General features: G+C 46.5%; 1 protein-coding gene across 4 annotated transcripts in view; it reads right to left on the bottom strand.

Annotated features, from left to right (window-relative positions):
- MIGA1 (mitoguardin 1) overlaps window positions 1-9,730 on the bottom strand; it is a 28,170-nt gene extending 18,440 nt beyond the window's left edge. For 3 of the 4 annotated variants that reach the window (XR_011850501.1, XM_072129029.1, XM_072129031.1), the window contains exons 1-7: window positions 9,515-9,535; window positions 4,269-4,403; window positions 4,007-4,184; window positions 3,418-3,548; window positions 2,026-2,152; window positions 1,003-1,139; window positions 564-687 (exon numbers count right to left, since the gene is read on the bottom strand). Coding sequence is in view for 3 of the 4 variants with exons in the window: in XM_072129029.1 (XP_071985130.1) it covers window positions 564-687; window positions 1,003-1,139; window positions 2,026-2,152; window positions 3,418-3,548; window positions 4,007-4,184; window positions 4,269-4,403; window positions 9,515-9,520 (838 nt within the window). In the remaining variant the exon portion in view is untranslated. Of the gene's footprint in view, window positions 1-563; window positions 688-1,002; window positions 1,140-2,025; window positions 2,153-3,417; window positions 3,549-4,006; window positions 4,185-4,268; window positions 4,404-9,514; window positions 9,536-9,634 lie in introns of those variants that run through there. The other variant, XM_072129030.1, reaches the window with a different exon arrangement.
- Window positions 9,731-13,396: the final 3,666 nt, after the last annotated feature.

Below are 13,396 nucleotides of genomic sequence, written 5' to 3'. Positions count from 1 at the left end.
AGGATAGGCAACTGGTAAAAGGTCCAACTACAGGGACAAGAATGGGACCCCTGTGGGGTACTCGTTCACACTAATAGGTGGAGTGGGTGGATGAGCGTATGTCCTAACTGCAATATTATGCAAGTGGTCGGAAATTGCAGAGCACGGCGCTCAGGTATCTCAGGTAGTCCTATCTACTGTCTATATGAGTGCCGGAAATACCCGAGTGCTGTGTTCTGCAATTTACAATACAATAGCATGGAGAGACAGGATGCAGGACCAACCTGCTGATCCAATCACCTGCTAGAATGGGACCCCCATTCTCCAGATTTCTGGGGGTCTTGTTCTCAGCAGCAGTGAGACCCCCACCAATTAGTGGGTTGTCCCCAATCCTGTTGATAGGGGATGACTTATATAGTTGGTACAATCCCTTTAACTCTGGGAAATGACAGCCAGTATTTCACGGATGGTAATTTATATAACAAATCCATCTCCTGAAACACTCTGCGCTCCTGTAAATATTATAGATACTGTTCATGTTCAGGTTAAAACTGGCAAATATAGGCGGACTAATCATTTCTTACCGATGTCATTGGCCAGCGACGCTGGATCGGAAGCACCGAGAGAGGCCTCAAATTCCTCCTGGAGTCGGTACGCACGCTGCAGTAAACCTTCCAGCTTATGGATGAATTCGGCACTTATGATGTCCTACAATACGACATGGAAAATGGATTAGTGCAAATCACCAAAGTACAGGAAAATTATAAATAAATTGACAAATGGGTGTCACAAGTTAGTAGGATTTCCCTACACCCAGTAATATTACTCGCTCTATGATACCAGTGTCAGACCAGGTAGAGACCCAATCCTGTGACAATGGGGGCAATAACATCCAGTGTGTTCCTAAATTTCCAATAGGAATAACAATGACAGCTCATTATCAATAACCGATTCTTTATTCAGTATGTAATAGTTATACTGCTGATTGCTATAATACACTCACTATTATAAAATACATGTTACCTCCACATTTTCTTCAGCAATGGCATCACCAGCTCCCATTCTGATGGATCCGCAGCTAGCCTCATCTTCTGCTTGTCTATTTCGGAAAGAGAGGGCTTGTTCCCATCTTCGCAACGCTTCTTCAAATAATTCCATTCCTTCATTGAAGAAAGTCATTTTTTTAAATTAATTTATTCTAATACAGGCAGTCCCCGGGTTACATACAAGATAGGGTCTGTAGGTTTGTTCTTAAGTTGAATTTGTATGTAAGTCTGAACTGTATATTTTATCATTGTAACCCCAGACAGAACTTTTTTGGTCTCTGTGACAATTGGAATTTAAAAACGTTGGGTTGTCATTAGAATCAGGATTAACAATAAAGCTTCATTACAGACACCTGTGATAACTGCTATAGATGTTTATTGTAGCCTAGGACTAAAGTACAATAAATTACCAATATCCAGAGGTCCGTTTGTAACTAGGGGTCGTATGTAAGTCGAGTGTTCTTAAGTAGGGGACCGCCTGTATTTAGAAGTCCTCCATGTTGTACACTACTTTCCTATTCTCATTAGTATAATAACACCACCCAGTGGCCACACTGAGGTACTGCACTACCAAAAAAAAGTCTCAAATCTCTGTCTCTCCAGTTGTTGAATAACTTTCATTCCTTTATCCAATATGTCTGGGAAGCAGCTGCTGTTTTAGTAGTAGATTTAGTTAGAAACAGTCAATGTCGACTCTTAAACTCCCCGGTAATAGAGGAAGCGGACGAAAATTATCAGTAAACAAGTCAGAAATGGACGCTCTACAATATCAGGCTTGGTTTTAGTATTTTCGATCTCATTTGATCTGCCCTCATCCACAAAGATGATAAAAATATTAAGCTATTTAGAGGTCTAGTAGCCATAAATAGGGGCTTTGTGTATTGTAACAGCAAAGGAGGTTCCATCATTAAAGAGGAGGATTCTTTACAGTAAGAGCAGTGAGATTATTATATGCGGATCCTATGCAAAGTGAAGTCTCCGCTCTCCTCATCCATCTTACCCATTAGATAGAGGTTCTCTGGTGTGGTGACAGGGATGTTTACAAGCTTCATATCCTCTTCTTCCCCTTTATCCCAGTTCTCGGAATTAATACAGGCGCAGCCGGGACACGAGTTGACGCTTCGAACCTGAACCAGATAAGAGAGATGTTATGTAGCACGGCAGCAGGTGATCACAGTGAGGACACAGATAGAGAATTATAATTGTTATAATAGGCCGAGTCTTACATCAAAATAAATATAAAAGTCATAAATTATAGCGATGACAATGTTTGGCAGCCAAGGAAGCCGGAGGAATGTTATCAAAAAATGTTGACCCTCCGAAAATGCTCTAACACAAAAATATCGGCTACCTCTTACCACCACTAGAGGGAGCTCTACTACTCCTATTATCCTCAATAAGAACTATGCACATATTTCCCCCTAACAAAGGCAACCAGCTCTTCACAATACCACAAGAGAACTGTTGCCTCATCACATGATAGAAACGGTCTGATAAGAAGACAGAAACAGCGCCACTCGTTGCTTTCAGGTTGTGTTTAACATTGCAGATTATTTTAAAAGGTGTTGAGTCTAGAGTGCACAATGACACAACATTAGGCCCGGAGATATATACGTCCCCATAGATGCCTATGACGCACGGCAGGGGTACGGTGACCACACGCTATGAAGAGCATGCTCCATCTTTACAGCCAGGCGCCAAGCCTCACCATAGAGAGGAGTGCTCACCCCTCCTTCTCTACAGCACGCTGCCATATGCTCACTTTGCTATGGTCTCGTGAATATACGTTTAGTGTGTGAGTAGCCCAAGGGTGTGCATAGCTACAATCAGTAAAATCACATTTTAGGCTGGGTAAAAGCGGAAATCTACAATCAAATCACAGATGATAAACCAGGGACACTTACTCAATGAGCCCGGCACGTTAATTTTGGTAACCGTCTTATATTTGTTATTCATGGCCTCGTTCTGTCTAAAAGCAGCTTTTAAAATTATGCTAATTAGCCTGGAGGGCTCTGTGGGTGTTTCTAAAACCCCTCAATGCAGTAGCTTCACAGGCTGTTGCATTGAGTAGCTGCACTTCCCTTTCCTACTATCTGAGATCACAGCAGGGAGAGGGAGGGGTGATGAGGGAAAAAGGTGGGAGGGTGAGACAGTGTAACAGCCTGTGAAAACAGAACACGTAGGGGCTCTGGTAACATCCTCCAGAGTCCATATGTTACATTGGCATAATTTTAAAAATTGCTCTTAGAAGGAAGGAGGCCATGGATAACAAACATAAGAAGATTACCACAGTCCCGGTGCCTGGGTCTATGAGTAAGTGTCCCTGGTTTATCATGATGGATTTTGATGGTAGATTTCCGTTACGCACACGGACATAATAAAAATAACTTACGGACGCCAGACTCTGCACAGACCCTGAATATTTACTGTTCAGTCCTCCATTGAGGTGTAACTGGGAACCCTTCTCTTTCATGGATGCCAGGGATAGGGTTAGATTCTGACGGCTACTGGAACAGCTGGAGCCTGCGGCACAGACACATAGAGAAGACATTGATCACACTGCACATGTATGTATAAGCCTTACCAATTCTCAGACTTCATCATCTTTCTTATCCCCCACATCATCGTGATATCAAATGTAATTTCCTCCTTCACTCCCGAAACACTCTGTGCTCCTCTCTTGTCCCTGTTGAGAACACTCTATGTACCATATTTTTTGGACCATAAGTCGCACAAAAAATCCTTTGATTTTCTCAGAAATCAAAGGTGCGCCTTATAGTCCAGTGCGCCTTATATATGAACCGTACTTACAGACAACAGCTGCCTTGAACTGTGCACAGCTCTGCCACCTGCTGGTCATTCAGCCTTATAATCAGGTGTGCCTTATAATCCAGTGTGCTTTATATATGAACCTAGACGCTTTAGCAGGAATGTATTGATGGTGCGCCTTATAGTCCGAAAAATACAGTATATGGACCTACCTTTTTCTGAAGCCACATTCCTGGTACAGTCCAGCAGGAGATTCCCGGGCTCCCAGGATGGAGTCTGGCTTTTCTTCTTCCCTCGTCTTCTCCTAAAGTGACGAGCCAGAAAGATAATGGACACTGTGCCGACAGCGGTGACCACAAGGATTTTCTTCAGTCCCGGATAGGACTTTAGCTGTGCGATAAAGCTCCATGTAAGACAAGGCCTGGAGTGTAACTACATATAAAGGAAGGGAAACTAAAATATCCTGTAAGATACCTCTGTAATCGAGCTGTAGAAGGATAAAGGAAAATCCATGACACGCAGGGCGGCCATCATGAGCGGATGCTGGGTCTGGGGCATTGTGTCTTCTAGTGCGGCCATACATCTCTTATAGCCCCGTCTGAGGAACTGCTATAGACAAAACAATGACATACAGTATAAGCAAGAAGCCTCCAAACCCCATGTAAGAAAAGGACTGACGTTACAGGGAGCCATCACCTATCCAGTAATGAAATGGGTGGTCGCTGCTACTGACATGTGAATAATAAAAAAATTGTTAAAGACAAAAGTACCAAGAAAATCCATCATGATAAAGCAGGGACACGTCCAGATCCAGGCACTGTGACTGTGAAGTGCTATCAGGGGTTTACCAGAGTCGCTCCATGCTGTAGCTTCACAGGCTGTTACACTGTACAGGAGCTCAGCTGACCCCTTCCTCTGTAACTGCAGTGTGCCGATGCATAGCAGCCTGGGGTCTGGAGAAGGACCCCAGAGCTGCCTGTACCCATCTATTATTTGTAAAGCACTACGGTATTTGATGGCGCTATACAGGCAGTCCCTGGGTTACATACATGATTGGTTCTGTAGGTTTGTTCTTAAGTTGAATTTGTATGTAAGTCAGAACCATATACTTTATCATTATAACCCCAGACAAATTTTTTTGGTCTCTGTGACAATTGGATTTAAAAAATGTTGGATTCTCATAAGAACCAGGATTTACAATAAAGCTTCATTACAGACACCAGTGATAACTGTTATAGTTGTCTATTGTAGCCTAGGACTAAAGTACAGTAAATTACCAAAATCCAGAGGTCCGTTTGTAACTTGGGGTCGTATGCAAGTCAGGGGTTCTTAAGTAGGGGACCGCCTGTATAGTATTTGATGGCGCTATATAAATAAAGATTATTATTATTATTATTATTAGGCCTGTTAGGAGAGCTAGAACATTAATAGTGCAGTGCATTATACAGGAGATCAAATAATCTCTGTAAGTAAATATATATATATTATATTATATACAGGCAGTCCCCGGGTTACATACAAGAGTGTTCTTAAGTAGGGGACCGCCTGTATATATATATATATATATATATATATATATATATATATATATATATATATATATATATAAAGGAAAAAAAGTTTTAATTTAAAAAATAAATAAATAAATAAAAGAAAAGAAACTACCAAACAAAAGAAAAAAAAAGAAACACACTAATTTTGTTCCTCCACACCCGTACCAATCCAGGCTACAACTAGTATTTATTTATTTATCCCTGATGACCAAAAAAACTTAAAAAAATTAAAATAAAAGGAAAAACAATGCCAAAATTTACTTTTTTTCCTCCATTACACACAAAAAAATATATACTAATTGTAATCCAAAAACTTTATGAAGCTTAAATGTGTGGAAGCCCCATATTTACAAAAAAAAAAAAAAAAGTCAAAAGTTACGGCGCTTGGAAGGTTTGAATTTTTTAAATATACTGCACAGAAAGCGTTAATAAAAGTTCACTGGGGCATAAGAATCACAAAATTTTGCTATTAAAAACTAATGGGTATCAAAGGGAACCTGTCACCAGTAAACCCATTTTTGGCTCCCCCCAGTCCCCACAGCATAGCACATACACTGCCAAACTGTTTTCTGTGACTAGGTGATCGTCCCCTGGGCGTGGCTATAGATAGAAACCACTCCTCCATGTGTCCTATTAAAATTTTAAAAACCCTCCCATCTCCTGGCTGAGCTCCGCCCCCTGCTATGTCTTCCCTGGGGACGTCATCCATAGATTTTCTATGGACCCAAAAATGGGTCCCCTGGTGACAGGTTGCCAAGAGATGAGATACTGCAGAGAATCACACAGGGCAGAGGATGAGGATGGGATTTTGCAGGTTTAACAATGTTAAAATTATGGTAACAAAATGCAAATGTTAACATTATGATAATGCATGTGTTAACATTGTGTTTTGCAAACACAAAATGTTAACAACAATGTAATCTCTCCCCAGCTATTGCGTTTTAAAATGCAATGTAAATGCTACAAGGGGGTACATGGAGAGACCTCCGCTGGTAATCTATAACATGATGTATAACACAGATGACATCTGCCTCTACCTGCCACAATTAGTGCCAGCAGCAGCCAGTCATGTCTGAAGATCTGTTACAGTGTGCTGGTGGAACACTGTAACAAAATGTGACCAAAATCACCATATACTGAAATACAGTAGTATTGCAGTCAGAGGTCGCATTAACGCTTGTGCCACCACCAGTGCCAGGGTTAATGTACACTAGGGGGCCTGAAATAACCCCTCGCCCTTTTCTCTACCAGGCACACAAAATAGACACTAGAAATCATAAACATGTCAGGTTGTTCCATGTCCCAATATGCCTGTTCTACCAAAATATAAAAACAGTTATTTTCGTCAGTGAACAATGTAACGAAAAATGGATCCCAAATGTCCGAATCGCCATTTTTACACCCATAAGTATTTGAATTAAAAATGATCAGACGTTCATACAAGTCATAAATTGATATGAATGAAAGCGCCAGCGCGTCCAGCAGAGAACGGCACCGCACACCTAAGTATGGAAAAGTTATTGGCCTCAGAATTTCACAAAATAGCATTTTTTTTTTTTTTTTTACACACTTCAAAATGGTCATTTTGACCTAAACATGCCTTTACCTTGCGTTATGTAAGCTGATGCTGGAGGTGGTCTTGTGAAGGCAGATACCGTATATACTCGAGTATAAGCCGACCCAAGTATAAGCCGAGGCCCCTAATTTTACCACAAAAACCTGGTAAAACCTATATATTTTTTACTCGAGTATAAGCCGAGTTTGGGTTTTCAGCACATTTTTTTGTGCTGAAAAACTAGGCTTATACTCGAGTATATAAGGTAAATGTGCAGTTTCTCCAAAAAATACGTTTTTTCACAAATCAAATGACCCCCATAAGGGTGATGTCACACATGGCGTTTTTAGGCCGTTTTTGGGCCATTTTTAGTTAGTGCGTTTTCAGATCGTAAAAAAACGCACGCGTTTTTAAAAAACAGATGCGTTTTTTACGATCTGAAAACTAAAAACGGACTAAAAACGCCATGCGAGACATCGCCCTTAGGCGCACCAGGAGTCTCGGCGCTTGGCCACAATCATGGTAATCCACGCGCCTTGCATGTATGAAACTGCTCCCCCCACCCTCCCGAGAGCCGTGACGCATGCGCACTATATCTTAATTTCCCCTGGCCGTCCACTTATTGCGGCCGTGCGAAATGCGCCAGTGCTTTCCGAGAGCTCGATGATGTCACCGGCTCTCGGGAGTGAGGATGGGGGGGGGGGGGGGGGGGGGCTTGGGGGGGGGGGCAGTTTCATATACGCAAGGCGCGTGCATGATCATGACCAAGTGCCGAGACTCCTGGTGCGCTGAATGAGGTCATTTGATTAGTGAAAAAATAGTTTTTTTTGGCGAAACGGCGCATTTATCTGCCTTCATAAGACCACCTCCAGCATCAGCTTACATACCGCAAGGTGCGTCGGACAACGCACCACGGGATCGCGACAGGACCGGGTAAGTAAATGAGCCCCAGTGTCTTGGTTATCGATTGCATTGCACACCCATTTCTTTCTACTAAAACCTTTATAAATTTGGTATCACACGGATGATCACACTGACCCAAAGAATTAAACGGGTTTTCCAATTAAGAAAAGTTAGGCCATATCCGCGGGATTGGGCCTAACTTGCTGATCAGTGGGGGTCTCAGGGAAGAGACGCAAAAACGATGGGTCCAATGCACCCCTCGCTCCTCCGGAGACTAGTGGAGCAGGAAATTGCCAAGTGCCGCACCCACTGATCTCTTTCAGATCCATAGAGATTAATGGAGCAGAACGGTCATGCGCAGCCGTCTGCTCCATTAGACCAGTGATTTTCAACCAGTGTTGGTCGGGTGGTCGGGTGTGCCGTGGAGAAAGTTCCCCAAACTATGGTGCCCCCTGTGTTTTGTTTCCCAGAGAAATGAGAAATACTATAGTCATGAGGCTGGAGTACTACAAGTACCAGCTCATATGCTGAGTATACGAGCTGGCACTTGTACTCTGGCCTCTTCTCATTGTACCCCTATATTTTGCAGTATATGAGCCACATAATAATCAGCACCATATACTAAAACCAGGGAGAAACTGAGAACTGTTGAGGAAGAGCTTTGTGCGTCTTTCCACCATTCCTGCCAGGATATCCCTTTTGTGTTTATCGAAACAGGCCCAGGTTTCACACTGAGTGAGTAAAATAAATTTAGAATCTATATTATTAACTATATGTATAATATGGCTGTTTTAGTGTCATTTTGTGCTATTTTGGTTGGTGGTGTGCCCCAGGACTTTCAAAGTATAAAAAGTGTGCCGCAGCTCAAAAAAGGTTGAAAATCACTGTATTAGACGGAGGAGCGGCGAGGAGTCCATTGGACCCCTTGTTTTCGCAATCTGTGGGGGATCTCTGCACCGAGACGCCCACTGATGAGCAAATTAGACCCTATCCTGTGGATAGGACCTAACTTGTCTTCGTGGGAAGACCCCTTTAAGGGGAGGTTTCTTTTGGAGCACAAAGTGAAAAAAATAAAAACACCACCAGAAAATGCCTAAATAGGGTTTTTTTGGTCAATTTCACTGCACTTGGAATATCTTTCCAGCACATTGTATGGAATATTAAATGGTGCCACAAAAAAAGTACAATTTGTCCCGCAGATAACAAGCCCCCACACATCTACCCAAAATTATCTAAAACTGAAAAAGTCATGGCTTTTGGGAGTGGAGTAAAAAAACGTACCTATCCTTAAGCTGCGTTCACACAACGCATCAATCAGTTTTGTGGTGTGAGCAGTTTTTATATATGAAAGACATGAAGTGGTGAATCACATTTCTCAGACAAGTTTCTCCTTCAGTCCATGTCTTTCTCTTGCCTCGGCTGCTTTCACACTTGGCGTTTACGTTGCATTTTCATACACAATTCAACAACTGAGGCGAAGACATTTGCCCGATTATATTGCTGTTAACATTTGCACTTACAAATCACACATGTGTTTACATCCCGTTAACATTCTGTTGTCATTGTGTTAGCAAAAGGTAAATGTTAACACAACGGTAATGCAGGGGGTAACAGGGAAACTGATGTGTAACAGTTGTGATGATGGTACATCATGTGCAGCACCTGCAGTCAGAATCTAACCCCAGGAGCAGTGAGGACTGACTATGCACCTGCATGTGCTTCCTCCTGCTACAGGTGACATGGGGCAGGGGAGGTCCTGCAGTCTCTGGAGCTGGGGGTCTGTGTGCAGCACATGGGGGTCTCCTATAGACGCAGGAACAGGCACTTACCTGTCACCACACACCAGAGGCTCCAGCACTGATGGATCCTGAGGAGGAGGGGGAGGGGCAGGGACTGCTTCCGGGGAAGGGGCTGACACATTGTAGCGGTGAGCGGGGGATGAGGATGGGATGCTGCAGAGCATCGCACAGGGCAGAGGATGAGGATGGGATGCTTCAGAGCATCGCACAGGGCAGAGGATGAGATACTGCAGAGCCTCGCACAGGGCAGAGGAAAAGATATTGCAGAGCATCGCACAGGGCAGAGAATGAGATTCTGCAGAGCATCGCACAGAGCAGATGATGAGGATGGGATGCTGCAGAGCATCGCACAGAGGATGAGGATGGGATGCTGCAGAGCATCGCACAGGGCAGAGGATGAGGATGGGTTGCTTCAGAGCATCGCACGGGGCAGAGGATGAGGATGGGATTCTGCAGAGCATCGCACAGGGCAGAGGATGGGAAGCTGCAGAGCATTGCACAGGGCAGAGGATGGGATGCTTCAGAGCATCGCACAGGGCAGAGGATGAGATACTGCAGAGCATCGCACAGGGCAGAGGATGAGGATGGGATGCTACAGAGCATCGCACAGGGCAGAGGATGAGGATGGGATTCTGCAGAGCATCGCACAGGGCAGAGGATGGGATGCTTCAGAGCATCGCACAGGGCAGAGGATGAGATACTGCAGAGCATCGCACAGGGCAGAGGATGAGGATGGGATGCTGCAGAGCATCGCACAGGGCAGAGGATGAGGATGGGATGCTGCAGAGCATCGCACAGGGCAGAGGATGAGGATGGGATGCTGCAGAGCATCGCACAGGGCAGAGGATGAGGATGGGATGCTGCAGAGCATCGCACAGGGCAGAGGATGAGGATGGGATGCTGCAGAGCATCGCACAGGGCAGAGGATAAGAAACTGTAGAGCATCACACAGGGCAGATGTTGAGATGCTGCAGGGCATCGCACAGGGCAAAGGATGAGATGCTGCAGAGCATTGCACAGGGCAGAGGATGGGAAGCTGCAGAGCATCGCACAGTGCAGAGGATGAGATACTGCAGAGAATCGCAGAGGATGAGGATGGGATGCTGCAGAGCATCGCACAGGGCAGAGGATGAGGATGGGATGCTGCAGAGCATCACACAGGGCAGAGGATGAGGATTAGATTCTGCAGAGCATCGCACATGGCAGAGGATGGGATGCTTCAGAGCATCGCACAGGGCAGAGGATGAGATACTGCAGAGCATCGCACGGGGCAGAGGATGAGGATGGGATGCTGCAGAGCATCGCACAGGGCAGAGGATGAGGATGGGATGCTGCAGAGCATCGCACAGGGCAGAGGATGAGGATGGGATGCTGCAGAGCATCGCACAGGGCAGAGGATGGGATGCTGCAGAGCATCACAATGGGCAGAGGATAAGAAACTGTAGAGCATCACACAGGGCAGATGTTGAGATGCTGCAGGGCATCGCACAGGGCAAAGGATGAGATGCTGCAGAGCATTGCACAGGGCAGAGGATGGGAAGCTGCAGAGCATCGCACATTGCAGAGGATGAGATACTGCAGAGAATCGCAGAGGATGAGGATGGGATGCTGCAGAGCATCGCACAGGGCAGAGGATGAGGATGGGATGCTGCAGAGCATCACACAGGGCAGAGGATGAGGATTAGATTCTGCAGAGCATCGCACATGGCAGAGTATGAGATACTACAGAGCATTGCATAGGGCAGAGGATGAGATACTCCAGAGCATCACACAGGGCAGAGGTCGATGATTAGATTCTGCAGAGCATCACACAAGGCAGAGGTCGAAGATTAGATTCTGCAGAGCATCACACAGGTCAGGGGATGAGAATGGGATTCTGCAGAGCATTGCACAAGGCAGAGGTTGAGATGCAGCAGAGCGTCGCACAGGGCAGAGGATAAGGATGGGATGCTGCAGAGCATTGCACAGGGCAGAGGATGAGGATGGGATGCTGCAGAGCATTGCATAGGGCAGAGGATGAGGATGGGATGCTGCAGAGCATTGCACAGGGCAGAGGATGAGGATGGGATGCTGCAGAGCATTGCATAGGGCAGAGGATGAGATGCACAAGGCAGATAGTGACCAGGGCATTGGGTGGACAAAGCAGAGTATGGGTGAAGATAGAGGACCCGTGACTGACTGGGTGGGTTTAGGAGGAGCAGTGCAGATACCGGGGGAGACAGGACATGTGGTACAGTGGGCTAGTGGGCTATATGCTAGGAGGATGGATGATGAGGGGGCTATATGCTAGGAGGATGGATGATGGGGAAGGCTATGTGCTGGCTGGATGGATGATGGGGAGGGCTATGTGCTGGCAGGATGGATGATGAGGGGGCTATGTGCTGGCAGGATGGATGATGGGGAGGGCTATGTGCTGGCAGGATGGATGATGAGGGGGTTATGTACTAGCAGGATGGATGATGAGGGGGGCTATGTGCTGGCAGGATGGATGATGAGGGGGGCTATGTGCTGGCAGGGTGGATGATGAGGGGGCTATGTGCTGGCAGGATGGATGATGAGGGGGGCTATGTGCTGGCAGGATGGATGATGAGGGGGCTATGTGCTGGCAGGATGGATGATGAGGGGGCTATGTGCTGGCAGGATGGATGATGAGGGGGCTATGTGCTGGCAGGATGGATGATGGGGAGGGCTATGTGCTGGCATGATGGATGATGAGGGGGCTATGTGCTGGCAGGATGGATAATGAGGGGGCTATGTGCTGGCAGGATGGATGATGAGGGGGGCTATGTGCTGGCAGGATGGATGATGAGGGGGCTATGTGCTGGCAGGATGGATGATGGGGAGGGCTATGTGCTGGCAGGATGGATGATGGGGGGGGCTATGTGCTGGCAGGGTGGATGATGAGGGGGCTATGTGCTAGGAGGATGGATGATGGGGAGGGCTATGTGCTGGCAGGATGGATGATGGGGAGGGCTATGTGCTGGCAGGATGGATGATGAGGGGGGCTATGTGCTGGCAGGGTGGATGATGAGGGGGCTATGTGCTGGCAGGATGGATGATAAGGGGGCTATGTGCTGGCAGGATAGATGATGAGGGGGCTATGTGCTGGCAGGATGGATGATGAGGGGGGCTATGTGCTGGCAGGATGGATGATGGGGATGGCTATGTGCTGGCAGGATGGATGATGGGGAGGGCTATGTGCTGGCAGGATGGATGATGAGGGGGGCTATGTGCTGGCAGGATGGATGATGAGGGGGCGGTGTGCTGGCAGGATGGAGGATGAGGGGGGCTATGTGCTGGCAGGATGGATGATGAGGGGGCTATGTGCTGGCAGGATGGATGATGAGGGGGCTATGTGCTGGCAGGATGGATGATGAGGGGGCTATGTGCTGGCAGGATGGATGATGAGGGGGCTATGTGCTGGCAGGATGGATGATGAGGGGGGCTATGTGCTGGCAGGATGGATGATGAGGGGGCTATGTGCTGGCAGGATGGATGATGAGGGAGGCTATGTGCTGGCAGGATGGATGATGGGGGGAGGGCTATGTGCTGGCAGGATGGATGATGAGGGGGGCTATGTGCTGGCAGGATGGATGATGGGGAGGGCTATGTGCTGGCAGGATGGATGATGGGGAGGGCTATGTGCTGGCAGGATGGATGATGAGGGGGCTATGTGCTGGCAGGATGGATGATGGGGAGGGCTATGTGCTGGCAGGATGGATGATGAGGGGGCTATGTACTAGCAGGATGGATGATGAGGGGGCTATGTGCTGGCTGGATGGATGATGAGGG

Source organism: Engystomops pustulosus, chromosome 10 (genome assembly GCF_040894005.1).
Source record: "Engystomops pustulosus chromosome 10, aEngPut4.maternal, whole genome shotgun sequence".
Lineage (NCBI taxonomy): Eukaryota > Metazoa > Chordata > Amphibia > Anura > Leptodactylidae > Engystomops > Engystomops pustulosus.
The sequence above is the reverse complement of the archived record's forward strand: the minus strand, read 5'-3'. Positions and strand labels throughout refer to the sequence as shown.